Genomic DNA, 26,357 nt, shown 5'->3' on the forward strand with positions numbered 1-26,357 from the left:
GATTACTCGGAGGACTCAGTAGTGGTTAATAATGATGGGGGAACATTGCAACACAGTGTCACATTACAGCACATGACCACAATGCAATACTTTTACAAAAAAAAGTCAAGAGGTATAATATATGACTGTTATATCTTATTCTCCTGAGATAAACATCTCTCTCAATATTGGGTGACGATGACTGGTTTCCAGGTGGTCTGAAAGAAGGGCATGGAGACAAGCTTGAGGCTCAATTGGATGTTTACAGGCCTGGAATCAGTTTTGCAAACAGACTGGAGTTAGTGCAAGAGGCATAACAGGGTGATTGTTGTCAGGACTGACCTGCAAGTGTGTTTAGTGTGTGCAGTGATGAAGTGCAGAACTATGTTTTGTACGTTAGTCTATCTGGAGCCAACTGTGTGTAACATCATACAATAGGGACCATTCGAATGAGACAGTGTAGCATGTTTATCTCAGGGGAATAAGATATAACAGTCATATACTATACCTATTGACATTTGTTTTACAAAAGTATTGCATTGTGGTCACGTGCTGTAATATGACACTGTATTGTAATGTTCCCCCATCATTATTAACCACTACTCAGTCCTCCAAGTAATCTTTCACTGTGTAGTAATCTTTAACGGCATAGTATACATTGTTTATGAAGAATGGCTCAGCTGCCTTTTTAAACAGTTGTATTTAAGTAATCTTTTTCATCCCCTTGGGCAATTTATTAAAACACATTTATTCTCTGACAGGAAATGCTGTTTTGAGTTTTCTATTTGTTCTTGCTTGGTAAATATAAGTCCAAACTGGATCTAGTTTCACAATGGTTTAGAAAACTACCAGCAAAATATATAATAATATTTTCCCTGATTTAGGCAGCAGATTTGTAGGCGTACTCACTTATTGCAGTAAAAATATCCAGTTTCCTAAACAGTTCTTCACAGTGAAGCCAACTAGTACTTCCAGTTGTTATTCTTATAGCCCTTTTCTGTAGTCTTAAAATTGTGTCCAAGTGTTGTGCCTTTGATCCCCAGAAAACAATCCCTTAGCTAACAAATGAGTGCTTGTAGAAATAGTACATCACCCAAACATTGACTGTTACAAACTGATGATGGAACCCCACAAGCATAACATGTTGATGACATTCTTTTTGTCAGTATCTTCGTGCATTCACGCCTTGTTAATTGACAATCAGTTTTCATCCCAAAAAGCTTCATGTTCGTCACAGAATCGTTTGCTCCGCCTGGTGATCCTAGTTTACGTTTTGGATAGTTTTGCTACATTATTTCAGAGAAAGTCTGGCTGGTTCCTTCATCGAGGCCACGGCTGACTATCTGTCCTATTCTCATAAAAGCATACTTCTATATTTTGTGTGTATATGTGTTTTTCAGATATCTGTTTTCATTGTATTCTGATTACAGGTGCTATATCATTGTGCGGCGATCCCTAGACGGTAGGATGAATAAATAAATACATCATACCAGTCTTCAGATTGTAGATAACAACAACAATGTTTGGATACTTGAGGTGGCTGAATATTTGAATGACAGTGGTGGTGATGATATTGATAATAAGACATGACGCTGCACCTGTTCTAGATGGTCCCTTCAGACCTTATTTTCATAAGCATGAAACAGATTACAGAGACATGGCAAACAAGAGGATGGTGTAGAGCCATTTCCACCTGAGCTAGACCTCGGCTAAACTACAGATAAATCTGTCACGACAATCAAGATGTCAGGAGCTGGGGGACTGTCTGATATCACGCTCTACCCCATATTCATGTAGGTTACAGATGTTAATGAAGAGATGAAGAAACTTGCATAGTCTTGTGTGGGGAGCTACATCAAATCAAACTTCAGACCACAACAATAACAACAGTTTGGGCACCTGAGGTGGTCAAATATGTGAATGATGGCAGAGATGATGATTAAAAGATGTGACATACTCAGTGGGTTCATTCACACTTCGTTTCAGTATGCACGAAATTTCTTACCTATTGTGGTGAACAGCAGTGCGGTGTAGGCGTCGCCCACCGAGGCGACGGTGTCCAAGTACAGCGGCAGCAAGACGACGGCAACCGCCGACGAAAGGGCGAGCATCAAGGCGAGGGCCGCAACCTCCGCCGCCTCCCTCGCCGGCGACAGCGTCACACCGCCCCCGTCCGCATCGTACTCGTCGTCGTCGCTGCAGTAGCCGCCGGGCCCGACCGCCCCCGCGCCGGAGGTGGCGTCGTACTCGTGCGAACCGTCTCGCACGAGCAGGTCCTGACGCTCCTCGCGGTCTCCCATCTCGACCCGATGTTGTGGGCAACGCCCCGCCTCGGCTTCAATACGTCACAACCAACGCCGGGGGACGCCCACTCACATCCCCGCACGGATTAGCAGCTGCCCACTTGACTCGAAGGCGGAAGTATTTCTGTTTAACAGCCGCAGTAACATTGTTACGACAGCTATGCTAACTTACACCTAACCCATTTCTTAATATCTTATTTTTCCTTCTTCTTTATATCTAATCAGTCTCTGTCAAAGGAGAAAGTTTAGTGACATTTAGTTTGGAGGGGTAACATATCATCTGACATCATATCGTAAAGACATGACACATCTACAAGTTATAGTTTCTACAAGATTGATTAAAACACTGCAATGTACATGAAGGCAGCGGATATTTTTCTTCGGTACGCCTTTACGCTTTTGAATGTAGCAGCACCGTCATTAAACTATCGATATCTTTTTTTTCCGAACTGTGCATCAATATTCTTGCGGTGAGGCTACTTAATCAATTTTTCGGTAGAGTAAAAAGCTTCAGAATCAAAGATTTAATATCACTAAATCAATGAAAAGTTTCAAAATTCTGTAAAAGGCACTCCCTAAAATTTAATATCTTCTCGAAATTCACCCGCCCAATATACAAGTATAAACTCAGTACTGCAGTTGGGTTTATCTGTGGAATTATCTCTTTGCGTTTGTTGTGTGAAACATCTGATGCTATATGAATTACGACGTAATGTTTGCATACGTCAATACAATGCATTATTGCAAGTGGGAGGGAAAGTGATAGATGTTTTGGGAAGTTTTCTAAAGAAAACTATAACTTTTCTTTTCCAAAGCGGTTAATTTTCATAGAAAAGGAATTATTGTAGTGTAAAATAAACAAAGTAAGAAAATTATTCACCAACTAAAGGGACAAATTCGTTTTCATGCAGCACAGGAAGAAACCAAATTTTAAGGCAGGATAGGACTGAGAAAAACCTTCAGTTTCAGAAAGAAACCAAAAACATAATTCTAGGTTATTACATCAGCATAAACAATTATTGACTAAGAATTTTCAACAGTAAGCAGATATTTCAGCGGCACCAAATTTTAACTCAGTCAATGTGAAATGTCAGATAACATTATTGGATCAAAATATTCTAGGACTGAGAAATAAATTTAACGAATTAATTATCTGCATAGATGAATTCGAGTCCTCAAACCCAGCTGTAATAATCTGCCTCTCTGAACATTATGTGACCACTGGTATAGAATTTCCAAGTGTTACAGGGTTTAGGTTAGCATCTCACTTTTGTAGAGCAGGAATGGAGAAAGGAGGAGCTGCCGCATTCATCAGGAATTGTCATAAATTTAAGAACATAGACATTCATAAATTTTGCCTAGAACAGCATATGGAAGCATGTGCAACAGAAGTAGCATTTCACAAAAAATCCTCCGTAATATTAAGTGTATATCGAGCACCTGCAGGTAACTTTAATGTGTTCATAAACCACCTTGAAGCTGTATTGGCCCATTTAACAACCAAAAACAAAGGAATAGTGGTTGCTGGTGATTTCAATGTAGATTTCCGTAAATACTCTCAATAAGAACTTATTTGAGTTAGTAACACTATCATTCAGCTTAATTCCCACTCAAGTTCCCCACTAGGGTAGCCAATTGCTCACAAACAGCCATTCATAATATCTATAAAGTCCAATGAACAAAATTATATTACAAGACCAATAGTCAACAGCCTCTCTGACCATGACATGCAGTTCCTTCAGTTAAATGTTAATACTGGATATAAAATCTGTTAAATCTGAGCTCAATGGGGTAATCAATAAGCCAAAAATTGATTATTTTAGGATACTCCTCAGAGACATTCGCTGGACTGATGTTTACAGTGCTCATGACATGAATGAAAAATATAACTCTTTTGCTAATAAAGTGCTTACCTTATTTGAACACTGTTTTCCCACAAAACTAAGAAAGGTTAGAGCAAAGTGTACAAAGAAGCCATGGATTACTCAAGGACTAGGAGTATCTTGTAAAACAAAAAGAAAACTGTATCTGTCAATCTGAAACAGTTCTGACCTTGATGCTATAGCACATTACAAGAAATACTACAAAATATTAAAGTCTGTAATACAGATATCAAAGCAAATATATTACAAGGAAAATGTAGTCATATCAGGTAACAAAATAAAGACTATATGGGATATAGTGGAGGAGGGGACCGGTAGAACCAGACATGAAGAGGGTCAAATAGCATTAAGAGTAAATGATACATTGGTGACAGATGTGTGTAGTGTTGCAGAACTTTTAACAAACATTTTATAACTGTTACTGAAAAGATGGGGTTTTCAGGTTCGGTAGATGCTGCTATGGAATACCTCAGACCAGAAATTTCAAATAATTTCCATAATATGAATATCTTCAAATTTTTAGACACACACCTTTTGTTGTAGACTTTCCTAGTTATTTTATAAGCTCTGTTCATTTTATGTACTCTTTCTAAGACATTTTTGTGGATTACGTCTCCCAAATATTTATTTTTATTTACCCTCTTTATCTTACCAATATCTGTTGCTAGGGAATCGAAAGCATTCTTACACCTTATTCTTGTTTCTTGTCAGATTCTTTGTCGTGGTTGTTCATTACAGGTTTCTGTATTGTAGTTGCTCAAATTCAATACTGATTTGTTTACTGAAAAGGCTTCTAAGAAATCTGAGACCATCCAGTGAGTTCTGGGTGTTCATGAGGAATTTGCCAGTTGACACAGCTGCAGTGTGTTTTGTGAAAAGGATTGTTTGAAATGTCTTCTGACTGGGGCCGCAGGAGCATTAAGTGTGCTGACTACTTGCATATCCATAAAAGAGTGATATATAAGACAAAAAAAAAACAGACTTTGTTCACTTTGGGAATAAGTGTTCTCATTTGAAGACTCTGTTTCAAGGTGAAGATTTTTCCAGTGACGACTTTTTGTGTTCTAAATGTATTGGCAGAATAACAACAATGATAGTATCTGAATAAAGTGAAGCCTCCCATGGTGCATATGATGCAGATTTTGCATCAATAGAGGAAGAATTAAATACCCTGAATAAGTCAACTATAGAGGTAGGTGTTAGTCCTGTTAAGAAACCATGGTCAGTGAAGTCGAGTCATAAGATCTATACATGAAGAAAGCACAGGGGAATTACTAAAGCTATGGATGAATACACTACAGCAAAATGGACCACACTCTTCAAAGTAGAAATTCCATCTTCGGAAGAAAACGGATCAAAGCACTCTTCCACCTATTGCCAGGAATTTTTCACAAATATCAATTAAGCTGTTGAATATTGTGCATCTTACAATGAAAAGATGGAAGTTTTAACTATTATACCACAGACATTATCAAAGAAAACAATTAATAACCATGTTCCATCAGTATCAAAGGACTTGATTGGGACTGTTCTTGCCAGCAAACAAAAAAGACACTATATCTGTAACAGTTGAAGGTCAGAAAGTTGTGGAAGTAAAGAAATACATGACTAGTAGTATTAAAGAAACTTTTGCAGTTTATAAGAGCAACTACAGAACTTCACATATCGAAAGATAAACATTTTGTACACTATGACCTAAGTGGGCAATTCCACATCCACCTAAAGATGTCTGCTTATGTGTCTAGTGCGTGCATTTTGAACTTAGTGTGGTACTTCGAACAACTTACTGGAGCACGTTACATATGACACCTCGGTTTGGCGCTTGAAGTCTGTGATGTAAAGTGAGAGACTTGTTTGTTTCAAGAATGTGGTGACTGCCCTGCAAAGGGACTGTCTTTACAGACACCTGGGCTGGAAGAGATAGCAGATAACACTGCAGAAATTACATAAGAAACATGAGAGGAAAATAAACTAATTAAGAAAACTGTTACCTTTGACAGTGTCATTGATGAACTTGGTAAATGGTCAGTGAAAGCTGTAACACACCAGCATCTGAAGAAATTGCAACAACAACACATTGCAGAAATGAAAGGATGTGTATAGGCTGAAGAACTATGTTTAGTGATTCAATGTGATTTTGCTGAGAACTGGTCTGTGATTCTGCCACAAGAAGTACAAGGGTGTCATTGGAGTAATGACCAGGTTTCAATTTTTACAGGTGTAACATATTTTCAAAACAAGATCACAAGTGTTGCAGCTATAAGTGATGACAAAGGACATGACTCAGTACATGCTTTGTTAGCAAAGCACAAAATTCTTCAACTGCAAACAGGGGCAGAGAACAGAGAAGATCATTATTATTTCTGATGGTGCTTCTAGCCATTTTAAAAATCGTTACCAGCTGTTTGAATTGAGTAAGTTGCTTGTGCCAACTGACTGGCCATACAGTGCTACTGGTCACGGGAAGCAGCCTTGTGATGGTGCAGAAGGCCTACTAAAGCACCATGCTACAAAAACAATCTTTCCAGACCAAATACAGCTCTGATTCGGAATGCTTAGGATTTTACGAGAGTCGTGAAATCTTACACATCCTCAGTCATTCTTTTGTCCGCAGAGGAAATTGAAGAATTCCATGAGCAGAAAACAGAAGAATGTTCCAAACAAACTACTCCAGTGAAAGGAATTCAGAAGACACATTTTTGGACTCAAAGTGATGAGTGAACTCGTATTGTGCACACTTTAAACAGAAAGAAAGAAGAAATTTCGTTCATTTGTCCAACACCTCAGAAACAGCAGGATAATATTCAGATTCTTAACCTGAGAAGGGGGGTGTTTATGGCGTATGTGTATGATTTGTGACTGGTGGATTGCAGAGATTGTAGTCATCAGTTATGAGTTATGAGTTAAACGGATCTGTAGTGAACTTTATGCTACCACATAGACAAGATGGTGGGTATAGGTTACCAGCTGAAGGACAGCAACAATGGCATCAGTGCTCACTTCCTGTTCACGATGTTTTGAAGATTGTAAGTGCTCAAGTCCCTGTAGGTTCAACAGGTAGGCATCACTCTATATCAAAGGAAGATACTGAAGCAGTGGAACACATTTTTAGTTTATTGACTGGCTAATTTCAGTACAAAATGCAGTGCAGAGATGTTGTATAAATTGGAACAATCTAAAACGCTTGAAAAATGAGTCTTTTACTCATCTTTCAGAACTAAAATTATGTTAAATAAGGCTAGGTTTTGATTTTTATGAGCCTGTTATGTGCTAATAAAACAGGTTTTATGTATAGCAGAAATTTCAATTGTTTATAACACCTGTTCAACCTAAAAGTGGGAGCTCTACTTTACAGGCAATGTAGAACTATATAGTACTAATCAATAACAAAAAAATCATAATTGTACGGATTTGCGTTTTTGAAAACAAAATTTTTTATTCCCGTAAATTATAAAAAAGGTTCAGAAGCTATAGTAAAAGAACTTTGACAGATACGTCCAAATGGAGGATTTCTTTGTAATCATAAGACAATTACATTTCAAATGAGAAAAAAAAACAATATCTAGAACTGTTCCAGAGATACAGCAATCTAAATTTTTTTCAAAATTTCGCAGCTTCAAAATGGTGTGTGAAGTGTCATCTTTGCAGGGCTGTATCTCGGAGCAGAAATTTCTTTGTAAACAAAAAAATATATATTCCTTACTTAGTCCTTCATTTTAACATATGCTAAATTCAATAACATCCGAGACTTTTCCTAGCCTGCCTGAATTGATATGGACTGTGCCTAACATGTTGATGATTGAAAGTAGCCAAAATAGGCAGATTTTTAGACAGTGATGTCTCCAATTTTGGAGATAATCTGGATGGCAAATGTTGCTGAGCTAAACCTTTCCAAGGTTTGGAAGATGCGGCTTTCCCAGTTAAGCCCATTATCTATACGAATGCCTCAAAAATTCAAACCATGTACCCTCAGATTTGCTGGCTCTCATGTGCAATAGTAATCTCCCGTGGGCTTTTGTTGCCAGAACAGAACTGAACGTAATTGGTTTGTGTGAGGTTTATTGCTAAACAGATTACTATGAACCAATTCATAACATCTGCAAGTAACTGGTTGGCGTTAAACTGTATGTTTGTGGATGTTTTGGAGTCGGTAACAATGCTTGTGTGATCTGCAGACTTTGTGAAATTGTTTGCTTTGTTAGCAGTAGGTCTATATGTGGGGTGATTTTTTTCCACCTTGTAGAGACTCTAGGGATTGAGCAATGAGAGAATACAGAACAAAAGGCCTAATCAACTTGTGATCGGAAATGCATGGTCTCCACATTCGAGACCATTTATTCAATCATACATTGTTAACTAGACAGTGGTCTAATATGCGCTGTACTGTACAGTCACAGTTACAGTATGTATTGAAAATGGTTTCCATGCACCCTCAATGCATGCATGTACATGCCGTAGCGCGTTCTGTTTCACACATTCACTTTGGCCAGGGCACATCTGAACAATGTCAAATGCAGCATGAATATGTTACTCCAGTGTCTCCACATCTAGAATTGGCTCTGCGTACACGATACTTTTGAGATGGCCATCACAGGAGAGTCTCTAGAGGAACGGAAGGTTCCAAATGAATGGAAAAGAGCACGGGTAGTTCCAGTTTTCAAGAATGGTCGTCGAGCGGATGCGCAAAACTATTGACCTATATCTCTGACATCGAGTTGTTGTAGAGTTTTAGAACATGTTTTTTGCTCGTGTATCGTGTCATTTTTGGAAACCCAGTATCTACTCTGTAGGAATCAACACAGATTCTGGAAACAGCGATCATGTGAGACCCAACTCACATTATTTGTTTGTGGGACCCAGAAAATATTAGAAACAGACTCCCAGGTAGATGCCATTTTCCTTGACTTCCGGAAGGCATTCAATACAGTTCTGCACTGTCGCCTGATAAACACAGTAAGATCCTACAGAATATCAGACCATCTGTGAGGCTGGATTGAAGAGTTTTTAGCAAACAGAACACAGCATGTTGTTTTCAATGGGGAGACGTTTATATGACCTAGTAGACAGTATCAGAAGTTCCATGTGGCTTTTTACAGATGATGCTGTAGTATGCAGAGAAGTTGCAGCATTAGAAAATAGCAACGAAATGCAGGAAGATCTGCAGCGGATAGACACTTGGTGCAGGGAGTGGCAACTGACCCTTAACATAGACAAATGTAATGTATTGCGAATGCATAGAAAGAAGGATCCTTTATTGTATGATTATATGATAGCGGAACAAACACTGGTAGCAGTTACTTCTGTAAAATATCTGGGAGTATGCATATGGAACGATTTGAAGTGGAATGGTCATATAAAATTAATTGTCTGTAAGGTGGGTGCCGGGTTGAGATTCATTGGGAGAGTCCTTCGAAAATGTAGTCCATGAACGAAAGAGGTGGCATACAAAACACTCGTTCGACCTATACTCGAGTATTGCTCATCAGTGCGGGATCCATACCAGGTCGGGTTGACAGAGAAGATCCAAAGAAGAGCGGTGTGTTTCGTCACAGGGTTATTTGGTAAGTGTGATAGCGTTACGGAGATGTTTAGCAAACTCGAGTGGCAGACTCTGCAAGAGAGGCGCTCTGCATCGCAGTGTAGCTCGCTGTCCAGGTTTCGAGAGGGTGCGTTTCTGGATGAGGCATCGAATATATTGCTTCCCCCTACTTATACTTCCCGAGGAGATCACAAATGTAAAATTAGAGAGATTCGAGCGCGCACGGAGGCTTTCCGGCAGTCGTTCTTCCACGTAAAGTGCCCTCTGCCACACACCGTTGGGTGGCTTGCGGAGTGTAGATGTAGATGTAAATGCTTGCTGATTGTTATAAGATATGATGCGCAGTATTCTTAGACAAGTTGTTGTTACATTTCCACTGGATTATTTCAATATTGTTCAACTTCAAAGGAATATGGGACACATTTAACTAATCTTTTGTACCCTACATCCTGGATGATGGCTAATCAGTAGATGACAAATGGAACAAAAAACAGCTGATGCTTAAAATGCATTTTATAAAATACTTTATGGCTGTTGAACCTCACCTTGTGGAAATGTTATGAATATTACACTGCCTGATCAAAAGTATCCAGGCATCTATATGTAATGTGGGACTGACCACCAGATGTCATGAAGGGCAGACCTGCCATTACAAAATGTGTGTGTGTGTGTGTGTGTGTGTGTGTGTGTGTGTGTGTGTGTGTGAGAGAGAGAGAGAGAGAGAGAGAGAGAGAGAGAGAGAGGTAGGGAGGGGGGGGGAGGGGGGAGGTCTTATGAACACTCAACAGTGAGGCATCAGCACCTTTACACTTATTAAAATAAACAAATGAGGAGATAGTCTCTAAAATTGTTCAGACTCATGCACTTCAAATGACGAAGCACTCACCCTATCTCACATGCAGTAAAGCAACTTAGAAAGAGGGAGAGTAGCTATACGTGAAATTAAAACACAGAAAAAGTAAAACACAAAAGAGTTAAAAGAAGAGCACAGGGAAATGTGACTGGCTGACCACTTAGAATAAACGTGAGTGAGCCAGTCACCTTGTTAACACATTAAAACAATCTCTCTAATATCTTGGGAAATGTGTTGAATAATTGACAAAACTTTAAAACTCAAACCACATTCATTTGGATGTTATTTAAAATAGAAGGCAGATCCGGTGGCAAATCCACCATGGCCCACTGGTCAGAAAATAAAACACAGTCCAATAAAATATGGATCACAGCGAGCTGTAAGCCACAAGCTCCACACAATGGAGGGTTCTCTCACTGGAGCAAGAAGACGAGTGTCATAGAGATGTGGCCCATGCAAAGACAAGTAACGAGAACCTCATCCTGTCGACGTGGCCGGAAGGAGGTACGCCAAGGCCACATTGTGGGCTTTGCTAGACGGAGTTTATTGTTTGTCAATTCCAGCCACCTGTCTTCCCGTCAATGCATGTGTTGTATCTCAGGAGAAAGGTTTTAGCATACAGGGAGCTGGCACACTGAAATAACTGAGGATACAATGTACCTCTTTGGTTGCTAGATCTGCCCTTTCGTTCCCCGCAACACTCAAGTGCCCTGGTTCCCAGCAGAAAGACACCTCCTTCCCCAGTTGTAGCTGGAGGAAGGCATGCTGGATATTCTGGACTACTTTATCTGCTTGGTACAAATGTTGGAGAAAGTGAAGGGCACTTAGAGAATCGGAACAGACAAGAAATTTAGCACCGGAAGAATCTCATCTGCTCCAGGACCTGCAAGATTGCATATAATTCTGCATAGAAGACAGTAATTCTTGAGGCAGTCGGTCCTGGAGGACGCAATCTGGGAAAATGACAGAGAAACCAACTGAGGCCCCATCTGCTAAGGCAGCTACATACTTGTGGTGGCCATACGAAATGTCAGAAAATATCAGCAGAAGCAGGAGTGCAATCTCTCCTGTACTGCACCAAATCTAAAACTATTCTGGGCCTCAGCAGTAACCAGTGTGGCAGAAAGAGTTGCAACTGTACCTAATCCATACCGAGTGAATCCAGCACACTTTGCGCACGGGTCCCAAATGGCAGTGTGGCTCGTAGAGGGTTGGAAAAAAGGCATTCCGGAGCAGCCGAGCAGCAGTATGGTATGCAGGTGAAGTTGGAGCTGGGAGGAACTTACATACCTGATGCATCGCGATGAGTTGCAATTGGATGATGTGTGGCAGTTCCCCAGCCTCAGCACAGAGACTGGGTATAGGACTGGTTCTATAAGCACCCGTTGCCAGCCTAATTCCCTCATGGCAGACAGCATCAATGATCTCCAAATAAGAAGGCCACACTGATCTGTAAACCGTGCAACCCGTAGCCCAGCGGGGAGTGCACGAAAGCCCTATAAAACTGGAGCAGACACACCCTTGTCTGTTGCTCAAGATCTGTGGCTAAGGCACTTTATGAGTCAGTGCCTTGAGGGTTCTGGCTTTCAGGCCCCTCAGGTGTGGCAACCACGACAATTTGGCGCCAAAAATGAGGCCCAGAAACATCACTAAGTCTCTAAAATGTATGGTGATATCTATCATATGCAAGCCAGGTAAATTAAAAATATGATGAGAACCAGTGCTGTTTTTCTGGGGGAACGCTGGGGATGCATACCCCTAAACTTTTTCATTGACAAAGTCATTTTTTTACAATGTTGGTTGGTCCTCCACTGATGTTGTTCCAGCCCATGGACTATGTATGCTATTGGTTAATGACAGGCAGACACCTTGCTACTGATAGCAAGAGTAAAGTAAGAAGGCGTGAAGACTACAGCAGCCATGAACTAAAGTCAGTTTGGAAATTGGAAACTGTTGTAATGCTGTTAATGCAAGTCACACTGTAGTTTTATAGTTAAATAAATTGTCAACTGTATTAAAAACTGGTTCAGTTGAAGCACGGGATACCACCCATCTTCTATGACATTTTGGGAGCCAAACAAGGTTACAAAAGATTTTTGTAGTGTAGTTTCCATTGTTGTTGATGATATGTGTGGATGGTTTTTGTTGTATTGTGTCTTTTAGCGATGTTTTAAAGGTTAAAATATGTGTTCGGTAATATTTCCTTGTATTGTTTTGTATGTCAAAGGGTTGATTTGAACTCACCTGTTTCATTTGAGGTGTATTAGAGGTCAATTCAAGTGTACAGAACCATTTTATTTTATTGTCCAGGGGTTGATGGGAATCACATGCTTCATTTGAGGTGATATAAACTGAAGTGTTTGATACTACATTCTCTTGCATGTTTGGGTGTTTCTCATTATCACCTGCTTCATCTGAGCTGTAAAGTCAACTGAAGAGTCCGATACCATTTCTTTTGTAGTTCAACATGTTAATGATGTCATGGCTAAATGCAGACAGGTGGTATCCCGTGTTTCAGTTATAAGTAATTTTCGCTGCATTATATCCAATGTCGGAGTACCCTCAAACTCTTTTTTTTTTTTTTTTTTAGAAAAAAGGCACTGATGAGAACAATTAAAATGAACACACACAAACACACACTTATCTGGAGAAAACTGGAACCCTGTGTTTGCGGCCCGCTCCTCTAACCTCTGCAAAGTAAGTTGCAACTGGCGGCTTGCTGTTGCAATGCTGGAGCAGGAACAGAATACAGCAAAATCGTCCACTAACAAGGATCACTGTACAGGACTACTTACTGCAGACGTGATACAGTTTATGGCTGTGGCAAAAAGGGTAGCTCTTAAAATGTTGCCCTCAGGGACACCGTTTTTCTTCTCAAATCGATCTGGCAACGTGTCACAAACTCAAGCCCTAAAAAACTGCTGGGACAGGAAAAACTGTAGCAATATGAGGTGGTGGCCACGAAAGCCCCATTGATGCAACTGTGTGAGAATATTGAGTTTCCACGTAGTATCGTACACCTTACTGATATTGAAGAATATGCCGATACGGTGATGTTTATGTAGGAAAGCCTGCTGCACTGTCGAGCAGTGTTTTGCTGTCAACAGTGGACCAAAATCCACACTGAGAGTGGCTAAGGAGTTACCGATCAACCAGATCAGACAACTGTTAACCATTCGCTGCAGGGTTTTTCCCACAAATCTCATTAAGGCAATACTCCTGTAACTACTGGGACACGTGCAGTCATTCCCTGGTTTGAGGAGAGGTACTAAAATTGCTTCCATCCACTTGAGATGTTGGCTGTCTGCCGTGCAAGAGTAAAACATTCGAGGATGATTATCTGTGATGCCGCTGGCAAGTGTCGAAGTGTACAGTGCCGGATTTGGTTGACTGGGTGCAGTGTAACGAGTCTCAGACAGTGCTGACTCCATCTCCCACATGGAGAAAAGGGAGTTGCAGGACTCAGAGCTGTTGGATCTGAAGTCTAACTTGCTCCTCTCCACAGTTGCACGGTAGTGACAAAACACCGGATCTTGGCTTGCATTGGTAGTAGTGCTTGCAAAATGCTCGGCTAGTGTCTGAGCGATGTCTCTGAGTGTCATTTGGAGACACCTGTGTTTAAGCATCGCTGCTATTGGTAAACAACTGGGTTTATTGGAAATCCACTGGATGTCTTCCCAAGTGGAATGGATGGTATAGTCCAGGAACACTTGCCCACCTTTTCTTGCTCTCCTCAATGATGCATTGAGCCTTGGCCCTTGTGACTCAAAAGGCCCTGAAATGTCCTCTGTTGGCCGGCATTTAAACAGTCGATGAGCCGCACACCTGTTACGGATTTCCGAATGGCACTCAACTGTCCACCGAGGTACAGACCACTCCTAAGGTGACCTGAGGGCTTTGGGATGACTAGTTCCAGAGGCATGATGGATCATTCGTGTGACGTGGCCCACCCATTCCTGGATGCTGTTGTAGCATTCACATACAACCAGATGGATGAAAAGTGCCCAGATAGCCTTGATGGTCATCCATTGCAGTGACTGTCTCGGTTCAGAAGGTGGCTCCACAGTGGGAACTGGTCACTTGAATGAAGATTGCCAGTTGCTTCACACTGTGCTGAGTCTGCAAGGGTGGGAGAGCAGAAAGAGGCTTCGATGGCTGAGGACGACCCAGTAGCAGCTGAGAAATGAGTGGGATTGTCTGTGTTGAGGATGCACAGCTCCTGATATGTCATGAAGCTCTCCAAGACTAGACCCCTGGGGTAAGTATAGTTTGAGCCCCATAATACAGAGTGGGCATAAAGTCCGGGAACACTTTCAATTATTTTCTGCATAAGAACCAAACATTGTACAGATATTCATATGCCATTTTCAAGAGAAACCCTGAAAGTTTTTTTCATGTATACTGCCACAGTGTAGTATGGTAATGTGCTAATAGTCTGTGCTAGTCACATATGTGATGAGTTCAGGAGCGGAGCGAGCTTTCTGTGTGTTAGAGTTTGACAAAAACAAGGGTGCTACAGTTGTTCAACAGATGTTTAGAACCAAGTATGGTAAGAAGCCACCAACAAGCAAGACCATTTACCACTGGCACAACAAATTCGTTACAACGGGTTGCTTGTGCCCGGCAAAGAGAAGCAGACATCCCAGTGTGAGTGAAGTGAATGTGGTTGCATACGAGAGATATTCATAAGGAGTCCAAAGAAATCAGTGCATTGTACATCCCGTGAACTCGAAATGGCTCTGATGACAGTGTGGAAAGTATTGTGACAGAAGCTGTCTATGAAACCATTCAAATTGGAGCCAGTGCAGAAGCTCAATAACAACAACAAAGACAAGCATTTTGTGTTTTGTTCCCAGTTGCAACAATTGAATGAGGTTGGGGATAGCATTGCTGATCACTTATTTTTTAGCGACAAAGCCAGTTTTCATGCTAATGGGAAAGTGAACATTCATAACAGTCGAATCTGGGGTACAAAGCATCCACACAAATGCATTGAATTTGTACGTGATTCCCCAAAGGTAAATGTTCTTTGTGCCTTGTCATGTTGAAAACTGTACGAGCCATTCTTCGTCGCCGAGAGCACTGTCACTGGATATTCCTACTCGGACATGTTGCACCAATGGCTGATGCTTCATATGCAATCGGACCCTCGGTTCATCTTTCAGCAGGCTGGGGCTCCACCCCATGTTCATTGTGGAGTTCGTGGGTAACACGGAGCTGCCACATCGATGGATCAGCCGTGCTACAGAAGGGGACAGCTGTTTCACGAAATGGCCTCCCCAATCTTCTGTGGGGACACATTAAAAATCTGGTGTATGTACTGTATCTACCACGTAAGGTAGCAGAGCTCCGGGAGAGAATATGGGAAGCGACTGCCACCATCAACGATGCCATGCTGGGATGGGTGTAGCAAGAATTCTATTACCATATTTATGTCTGCCAGGTCACTCATGGTTCGCATATAATTTGTTTGAAAAAAAAAATAATAAAAATAAAAACTTTTGAGTTTCTCTTTAAAATGCAATATGTATGACATCTGTACAATGTTTAGTTCTTATGCAATAAATAATTGAAAGTGTTCCCGGACATTATGTACACCCTGTACATTACAGACACTGAAATCAAATGGATGGAGGAGGTGTTTAAGAAGGCCTGTGAGAGCCTCAGAGTCTATTTCATCCTGTGGAGGTAAATACAAGGAGAAAAAAGTGATCTGACCCATATGATCAGCAGCAGCTACTGCTTTTATGTCAGTATCCAAGGAGAGACAGCAGAGTAGTGCTGTGTGTTATTGACAAACACGGCAACACCTCCCTCGGCTCTATCCCCAGTCGTGTCATCCTTTCAGTGGAAGGCAAAGCCCGATAGCACAAGGGCCACAGGGACTTGCCACATGAGGGTTCACTCTTACGTTCTACGCTGACGAGCCCAAAATGTCGGCATTTAAAACGGCATATTGAGTTAGGGACATACAGCTATACACTTAGATGAAGGAAACCTGTCTTGATAAGCTACAGGAATTTTGTGCTACTGAAGGTAAAGATGAAACAGTCAGAATTTATGAGATAACCATCCAACTTTTTCAACATATTTTGCACGTCAACTATCCCTTCCTGAGCCTACTCATCCTTCAACTCCTCCTCGGGAATGTCAACAATCTCTCTACAGGTCACAACACCTTTGCTATAGTGGAGCTCCGTTTCTGTGGCGCATCCCCCAAGGCACTTACTCTACTGGCCATTAAAATTGCTATGCCAGGAAGAAAAGCAGATGATAAACGGGTATTCATTGCACAAATATATTATACTAGAACAGACATGTGATTACGTTTTCACGCAATTTGGGTACATAGATCCTGAGAAATCAGTACCGAGAACCACCACCTCTGGCCGTAATAACGGCCTTGATACACCTGGGCATTGAGTTAAACAGAACTTGGATGGAGTGTACAGATACAGCTGCCCATGCAGCTTCAACACGATACCCCAGTGCATCAAGGGTAGTGACTGGCGTATTGTGACGAGCCAGTTGCTCGGTCACCATTGACCAGACGTTTTCAATTGGTGAGAGATCTGGAGAATGTGCTGGCCAGGGCAGCAGTCGAGCATTTTGTGTATCCAGAAAGGCCTGTACAGGACCTGCAACATGCGGTCGTGCATTATCCTGCTGAAATGTATGGTTTAGCAGGGATCGAATGAAGGGTAGAGCCACGGGTCATAACACATCTGATATGTAACATCCACTGTTCAAAGTGCCATCAATGTGAACAAGAGGTGACCGAGATGTGTAACCGATGGCACCCCATACCATCACGCCTGGTGATACGCTAGTATAGCAATGATGAATACATACTTCCAATGTGCATTCACCGCGATGTTGGCAAACATGGATGCGACCATCATGTTGCTGCAAACAGAATCTAGAGTCATCCGAAAAAATGACGTTTTGCCATTTGTGCACCCAGGTTCGTTGTCGAGTACACCATCGCAGGCGCTGCTGTCTGTGATGGAGCGTCAAGGGTAACCGCAGTCATGGTCTCCGAGCTGATAGTCCGTGGTGCTGCAAACAGCGTCAAACTGTTTGTGCAGAAGGTTGTTGTCTTGCAAACATCCTCATCTGTTGACTCAGGGATCGAGACACAGCTGCACAATCCGTTACAGCTGTGCAGATAAGATGCCTGTCATCTCGACTGCTAGTGATATGAGGGCGTTGGGATCCAGCACGGCACTCCATATTACCCTCCTGAACCCACCGATTCCATGTTCTGCTAACAGTCATTGGATCTCGACTGACGCGAGCAGCAATGTCGTGATACGATAAACCGCAGTCATAATAGGCTACAATCCGACCTTTATCAAAGTCGGAAACATGATGGTACGCATTTCTCCTCCTTAGACGAGGCATCACAACGAGGTTTCACCAGGTAATGCCAGTCAACTGCTGTTTGTGTATGAGAAATCGGTTTGAAACTTTCCTCGTGTTAACACACTGGAGGTGTCGCCACCAGCGCCAACCTTATGTGAATGCTCTGAAAAGCTAATCATTTGCATATCACAGCATCTTCGTCCTGTCAGTTAAATTTCGCATCTGTAGCATGTTATCTGCATGGAGTAGCAATTTTAATGGGCAGTAGTGTAGCTGTCCAGAGGTTGGTAACTTATTGGGAAGTAGCAGTTTCAACCAACATCGTTCCATTACACACTCACTCGACAGATTTCAGAGTAACTGTGATGCCCTCTAAACCTTTCTGAATATACGAGGGCTATTCAGAAAGTAGGGAACAGTTTGGCATTTAAAAAAACTAAGTACAAGAAATACATTGTATTATATACATCTGAAAGAGCGACTGACATACTACTTTTCCACATAGTCACCAAACACATTGAGGCACTTATCATAGTGGTGGACCAACTCTGAGAGACCTTCGTCGTAAAATTTTGCCGCCTTAGACTTCAGCCAGTGAGTCATGCCCACCTGGAGTTCCACGTCATCATCAAAGTGCTGCGTTGCAAGTCAGTTCTACATCTTGGGAAACAAGTGGAAGTCGCTTGGTGCAAGATCGGGGCTGTAGGGAGGATGAAGGAAAATTTCCGATTTGAATGAATTAAGTAGTTCTTTAGAGCGGTTTGCCATGTGAGATCGAGCAATCTATTGCGAAATCAAAATTTTGGACGTCAGCTTTCCTCGGCACTTGTTTTGAACTGCTCTTCTAAGGCTGTACAAAGTTTGACAGTACCAGGCGGAATTTATGGTTGCTCCACATCTGAGTCCATAGATGTATCACAGCACTGCGCTGAACAGGGGCATTTGAATTTAGTGAAACTTATCTTCTAATTTTTGTTGCTTATAGGTCCCATGACTCTGACTTCAGAGCATTTATGCTCAAGCTAGAGATGGTTCTTGATACACTTTATAGGAAGCACCAGAAATTAGTTATATGTGGTGACTTCAGTATTAATTTTGTGTATGATGGTGCAAGAAAAAGTATGTTGGTAGATCCCCTAAATTCATGTGATCAGATGCAGTTTTTTTTTTTTTTTTTTTTTTTTTTTTTTTTTTTTTTTTTTTTTTTTTTTTCAACTAGGATGCAGAGGAACAGTAGCACACCCATAGACAATACTTTTATTCATTCCTCATTACTAGATGGGAATTCTGTTTGTAAAAGGATGAATGGCCTTTCAGACCATGATGCATAAATTTTAACACTGAAAGGCTTTTGTACTCAAACAAATGTCACATATAATTACAAACTAAGTAGGAAAGTTAATCCAACAGCATTTGAGAGTTTTTTAAACCTCGTCAAGGAACATGAGTGGTAGGATGTTTATAGTGCCAATAACATAGATGCCAAATATAATGCTTTCCTTAACACATTTCTCATGCTCTTTGATCGTTGCTTTCCATTATAACATTCTAATTGGGGTACTAGCAGTAAGAGGTAGCCTGGGTGGCTGACTTGGGGGATAAGGATATCAGTTTTTAGAAGCAGTCACAATCAAGCTATAGTAGCCCATTACAGACAGTACTGTAAGGTGCTTAATAATGTTATTAGGAAAGCAAAGAGAATGTGATACACAAATAGAATAGCTAATTCACAGGATAAAACTAAAACTATATGGTCAGTTGTGACGGAAGTGCCTGGTCATAAGCACAAGGTCGTTGATACAGTGTCAGTTCATAGTAAAAATATTTCTGTTACTGATAAATCAGATGTATGTACAGTATTTTCTGGGCATTGTTGGTGAGTTAAATGAAAATTTAGCTTCTACAGGAAATCATATAACTCTCTTGGCAAATGGCTTTCTGAGATTGATGTCAGAAATACTCCTCTGTGATACAGACAAGGGGGGGGGGGGGGGGGGGGGTTGGTTGGTTTGGGGAAGGAGACCAGACAGCGTGGTCATCGGTCTCATCGGATTAGGGAAGGACGGGGAAGGAAGTCGGCCGTGCCCTTTCAGAGGAACCATCCCGGCATTAGCCTGGAGTGATTTAGGGAAATCACGGAAAACCTAAATCAGCATGGCCGGACGCGGGATTGAACCGTCGTCCTCCTGAATGCGAGTCCAGTGTCTAACCACTGCGCCACCTCGCTCGGTGACAAGGGGGGGATTGAGTCATTGAAGACTAAGAACTCTCATGGAGAACCTAGCAGAATATTAAAATACTGTGCTGCACAGTTAGCCCTGTATTTAGCCATATTTGTAATTTTTCCTTTAGGAATGGTCAGTTTCCTGAACGATTAAAGTACTCAGTAGTAAAGCCGCGTTATAAAAAGGGAGAAAGGGATAATGTAATCAATTTTAGACCTATTTCTATGCCATCAGCATTTGCTAAAGTTATTGGAAAGGCTGTGTATGTAAGGAAAATCAATCATTTTATATCACACAATTTGCTATCAAATGTACATTTCAGCTTTCGCTTAACAACTGAAAATGCTATATCCTCTTTTCTCTGTGAGGTACTGGATGGGTTAAACAAAAGGTTTCGAATGCTATGCATATTTTTTGGTTTAAATGAGCCGTTCGATTATTTTGATCACAAAATATTGCTCCAGAAGTTGGACTATTACAGAATACAGAGAGTAGCTCACAATTTTTTCACCCTTTACTTTAACAACACACAGCAAAAGATCATTCATTATTCACAGTGTTGAGAATGGCTGTGATGTGGGGTCTGAGTGGGGTACAGTCAAGTGGAGGGTGCCCCAGGGATCAGTGTTACGGCATCTCCTGTTCCTTATTTATGTAAATGATATGTCCTCTAGTATTACAGGTAACTCTAAAATATGTCTGTCTGCTGATAACACTAGCTTGATAGCACATTCCATGACCTTGAAGATTTGGTCCTATGGAACCTGACTTGTAAATAGTAAAGGATGTTGGGTGCAACATTGGATCGGTTTCAAATAGTGCGGTTCGTGACATAAGTTCATGGCCTGTAGAAAGTAAACTAACGCTAAATCAGTTTTTACAGTTTCTAACACACAATCCAACAAGACCTGACTTTTAATTTCACAGAATAGTCATATTATTAGTGAAACTGAACAATTCAAATTTCTAGGTGCTCAGATAGATAGTAAACTGTCATGGAAAGCCCATGTTCAGGATCTTGTTCAAAGACTTAATACCACCATTTTTACCATTCGAACAGTATCCAAAGTGAGTGATCGTTCAACATGAGAATTAGTTTTCTTTGCTTATTTTCATTTGCTTATGTCTAATGGTATTATATTTTGGGATAACTCTTTCCATTCTAAAAGGATATTTTTGGCTCAGAAACGGGCGGTTTGGGCAATAAGTAGTATAAGTTCACGAATCTCTTGTTGATCCGTGTTTAAGAGTCTTGGTATTTTGAAATTGGCCTCTCAAAATATATATATATATATATATATATATATATATATATATATATATATATATATATATATATATATTCCTTACCAACATTTCTTGTTAACAATATTAGCTTATTTCCAAGGATAAGCAACTTTCACTCAGTTAATACTCGGCAGAAATCAAACCTGCATTTGGATCGGACTTCCTTAACTCTTGTGCAGAAAGGTGTGCGGTATACTGCTGCATCCATTTTCAATAAGCTACCACAAGAATTCAGAATCATAGCAGTAATGCATGCACTTTCAAATCAAAGCTGAAGAGTTTTCTCACGGGTCACTCCTTCTATTCTGTTAAGGGAGTTCCTTGAGAAATTAAGCCGATTCTTGTTGTATTGTTGATTGTGTTTACTTAAACATATGGCTTGACTTGTTTTTGGCTTCATAAACATTTTATATTTATCTGTTATTACTTCTGTGTTGTTATTTCATGTACTGACACATTCCATGACCTTGAAGATTTGGTCCTCAATTTCGACCTATGGAACCTGACTTGTAAATAAATCAAAATAAAATAAAATATGTCCTCTCCCCCCCCCCCCCCCCATCTACATGGCATTTGGAAGAGTTGCTTAGAGTACACACACAGCAGACTTTAATCTGCATGGGCATCATCCACAGCTGGCAATGTTACAAACTATTATGGAAACCACATAATATAGTCTATCTGTAAGACAGTTTATTCCGAAATGTGGTTGGGTTAAACAACAGTTTCAGGAAGTTATCCACCTGATAATTCTGATTATAGCAGTTCCAGTCTCATCAGTATTTTTCTGAGAAGCCATTCAGCACCTTGCAACGACTTAAAACTTTCCTCAGATCAACAGTGACACAGTCGAGACTCACTCATCTATTCCTCCACGTGTCTTTGAGGCAGGGCTGGCAAAATTAATCTTATTGACATCATGAAAGAATTAATTGTTTACTAAACTCTGGAAGGGAAACAATGCTCAAAACTTGTGTGTAAAATTTATGGTGCCTAAAGGGAAGATAATAAATCTTCTTCAAAAAATTTGTTTTCCAGTAAGATGCAATGTACACTGTCTGGAAAACAATAATAATGGCAATGTGGTTTCCAGTGAAATTGTAATTCCTGTTCATAAGTGGTCTCAGAGCAAAGTAGAACTAATTACTTATCATGTAAATAATGTCTATTTCAAGATTAAAGGAACAAAATAATTTCTAAGAAGCAAGATATATGTAACCTGGCCCATATTTAGACTTTTGATATTACTAAATTGCTTCTCATCTTGGAATAAAATAACGCTGACCACCTAAACAGCTTGCCACACTATACATGTGGCAGGCAACTGTCAGAATTCTGAGTTGCTGATGTATGACAAGTTAGTAAATATGTTAACCCTTCCACATAAATCTTGCACGATGATCATTAGAAAATTAAATAGATTCAGAGTTCTGCAAACATGTACTTGAGAATTCTTCCCCTCCACCATTGACAAATGAGCTATGAGCAAAGAGGGGGGGGGGGGGGGGAGGTTGGCATATGAGGTACTGGTCTTCTTACACAAAGAAAAGAGGTTCAAATACTGAATTTAGTCAATTTTGTAACCCTTTTTGTCAAACTGTTCTGCAGTATATCCCGTTTATTGTGAGCACAACAAGTAACTTTTTGTCCAGAAGCAAAATAAAAAATGTATAAGAACAACTACATTGAAGCAAGTGCAATAAAATATCTGGCCAACCTATGAGAAGAAATCCCTCTCAGTGAGCACAACAGTCAAACTCTACCACTCCGTTGTTAATCCTAAAACAATATATGCATGTCACACACTATTCAAATTGAACACTAGATCAGCAACAGATAAACTATAGCATGCAGATAGGAGAATTGTCAGAACAAATACCAACAAAAAACACCAAACAGGCGGACAATGGAGACTGATCATAATAAAGTGGTGCAACAGGAAACTGAGTAGGTAACAGATATGATGCGAAAGGAGAAGATTGCCATTTTCTGCTATATATTAAGAGTAGCAGAAAACAGACTACTGAAACAACTCTCCAACTGCTTTTGGAAAAATGAAACCGAGAATAGTTGGTTTGGAGAGGCCCAGAATGATTCAAAATAGTTAAATATAACAATGCAACAAACTGAAAACACAGAAGAAAAGAACATTCTCATGAACAGTGATGCTAGACGTGAAGCTAAAAACATTTAAACAAAAATGATTCACCACAACCGTACGAAAGGGCAACCAGGTTAAAAAGAATGAAAAAGTTTTGGAAAGCACAGGTGTGAAATAGCCAAATCTCTACTTGGGAGGCTAAATAAATATGAACTGATTCACATGACCCCATGTGGGCATCAATTATGTAAAAAAAGTATATAATTAACACATATTATGTAGGAAATAATATAATAAAATAAGCAACCGTCGGTTGCGAAAGCTAGAAATTCTGTGTGTGTGTTTGTGTGTTTTATTTATTGTGCCTGTCTACCGGCGCTTTCCCGCTTGGTAAGTCTTGGAATCTTTGTTTTTAATACATATTATGTAGCGGTATTTATATACACAACAAAATCTTTAAATTAAAATAACTTCTAAACTATTGCATATTAGGTAAAATTAATTGCATTTCTGTAATAGGAAACTTAGTACTGGGACTTTACATTAGTAAATGTCAGTATTCCAGAAAAAGTTAAATAGTGGAATCAAAACTTTTAGAGCACATTCCACTATGAAATTTTAAAGTGCAGGTAGTTTTGTAAACTAACTGCACTCTAGGAACTAGCAAAAAAAGTAAATTACTGCTTGAATATTAAGGGTCTGGGAAACAAAGACTGTAAAGCTATTTGGATATTGATTAAAAAGTTGTCCTAAAATAAATAGGATGAAAGAAACAAAATAGCATTTGTTTACCCTGGAAGTCATGCCAAAGTAAGTGGAGATACTCCATTTAGTTACATTTTATCTGTAGAGTCCTGAAAGCACATTACTTACCTCTATTAACGTGAAGGTAGTATTCTGTGATTTTAATTACACTGTTTGAAGATTGTAGGAGCAATTATCTTTATTGTCTCTTAAGCTACTGACTCAGGCAGCTTTGACTCAGCTTCCCTCTGCTACAGTGCATAGCACAAATATTTGTTTATCTTGATTGTGATAACCTAACAGATATGACACTGTTGACAGATCACTGCCTACACCACTACATGGCCAGTAATGAATGAAAAGCAAACAGAAGACAGAGTACTTGAGTCCTAGCAAGTTAGCTCCAATATTGTTTCTCATACATATACAATAAGCAGAATTTGTTCTTTATGCAGAGACACTAGTGTTATAATCAATCCAAACATAGGTGCATAAACAGAAGAAATAGTAAACAATGCTCTCAAAAGTATTACTGAGCAGTTTTCTGCAAATAGTTACGCTTTCTTGCAAATTCCACCACCATTTTGTTTATGTATTGTGAAAGTTACGTGTTTCATTAAGAAAATAATGGACACTAAAGACCAAGCAGTGTATAAAAATGAAAATTTCATAAATATACTACAAGAAAAAATGGTACTGCATAGTGAATATGCAAAAAAAAAAAAAAAAACTATCACAAGATGGGCCTCTACTAGCAAGGAAAAATGTTACAAATTACCACATTACATTCGAACAAACAAAAAAGTATGACATTTTAAATTGGTTCTAAAAATCTATCTTTTTAATAAATTTTACTACAATGTTGATGAACATATACTACCCTAAACTGTATAAAGATGAATAGATATTAAGATTTTCCTAATGATAAGACAGTTTTCCCTTGTTTGTGGTAAGAACATGGGCTAGTGAAAAGTATGTAGAGATTCCAGCAAGTAATTACACATGTTGTCCCACAATAAAACTGATGTGCAACACAACACGTGCATCACAGCACTCCATGAATTTTGGCACCTGCTTCGCAGTTGCATACACACTTGTTTTTTCAAAATGTACGTATAAGCCTACCTTTGAAGCTGTCTCTTGTATGACATTTATCTGAATTGTTGCATCTTCTGTAGATTCAGCTAAGATGGCAACATTGTCTGCAAAAACCAATTAATCAAAATTCATATTATCCCCTTTCCTCTCAATTGTGTGTGTGTGTTTTTTTTAATTCCTTCTTTTTCTGTTCTATTACTCCACTTTCTATCTTTTTTAGCACACAGCTGAACAGGAATGGGGACAATCCATCTTGTCTTACCCCAGTTCTGTTCTCACCTAAAAATTTAATTTTGCATTTATTATTACACACTGAAGAGCCAAAGAAACTGGTACACCTGCCTAATATCGTGTAGGGCCCCAGCAAGCACACAGACACGATGTGCCATGGATTCGACTAATGCCTGAAGTAGTGCTGGAGGGAATTTACACCATGAATCCTGCAGGGCTCTCCATAAATCCTGCAGGGCTCTCCATAAATCCGTAAGAATTCGAGGGGGTGAAGATCTCTTTTGAACAGTATGTTGCAAGGCATCCCAGATATGCTTAATAATGTTTGTATCTGGGGAGTTTGGTAGCCAGAGAAGTGTTTAAACTCTGAAGAGTGTTCCTGAAGCCACTCTGTAGCAATTCTGGACATGTGGGGTGTTGCATTGTTCTGCTGGAACTGCCCACGTCCGTCGGGATGCACAATGTACATGAATGGATGCAGGTGGTCAGAGAGGATGCTTATGTACGTGTCACCTGTCGGAATTGTATCTAGACATATAAGGGATCCCATATCACTCCAATGGCACATGCCCCACACCATTACAGAGCCTCCGCCAGCTTCAACACTCCCCTGCTGACATGCAGAGTCTGTGGATTTATGAGGCTGTTCCAATACCCATACATGTTTATCTGCTTGTTACAATTTGAAACGAGACTCCTCCAACCACGCAACATGCTTCCAGTCATCAACAGTCCAATGTCGGTGTTGA

The 26,357-nt window shown here is 40.2% G+C and overlaps 1 protein-coding gene across 1 annotated transcript in view; it reads right to left on the bottom strand.

Annotated features, from left to right (window-relative positions):
* Window positions 1–24,482, bottom strand: part of LOC126295108 (uncharacterized) — a 72,975-nt gene extending 48,493 nt beyond the window's left edge. Inside the window, exons 1-2 of the mRNA XM_049987365.1 lie at window positions 24,409–24,482; window positions 1,985–2,406 (exon numbers count right to left, since the gene is read on the bottom strand). Coding sequence (XP_049843322.1) covers window positions 1,985–2,279 — 295 coding nt within the window. The 5' untranslated portion in view covers window positions 2,280–2,406; window positions 24,409–24,482. The remainder of the gene's footprint in view (window positions 1–1,984; window positions 2,407–24,408) is intronic.
* Between the last annotated feature and the right edge of the window lie 1,875 nt (window positions 24,483–26,357).

Source organism: Schistocerca gregaria, chromosome 11 (assembly GCF_023897955.1).
Source record: "Schistocerca gregaria isolate iqSchGreg1 chromosome 11, iqSchGreg1.2, whole genome shotgun sequence".
Classification (NCBI taxonomy): Eukaryota; Metazoa; Arthropoda; class Insecta; order Orthoptera; family Acrididae; genus Schistocerca; species Schistocerca gregaria.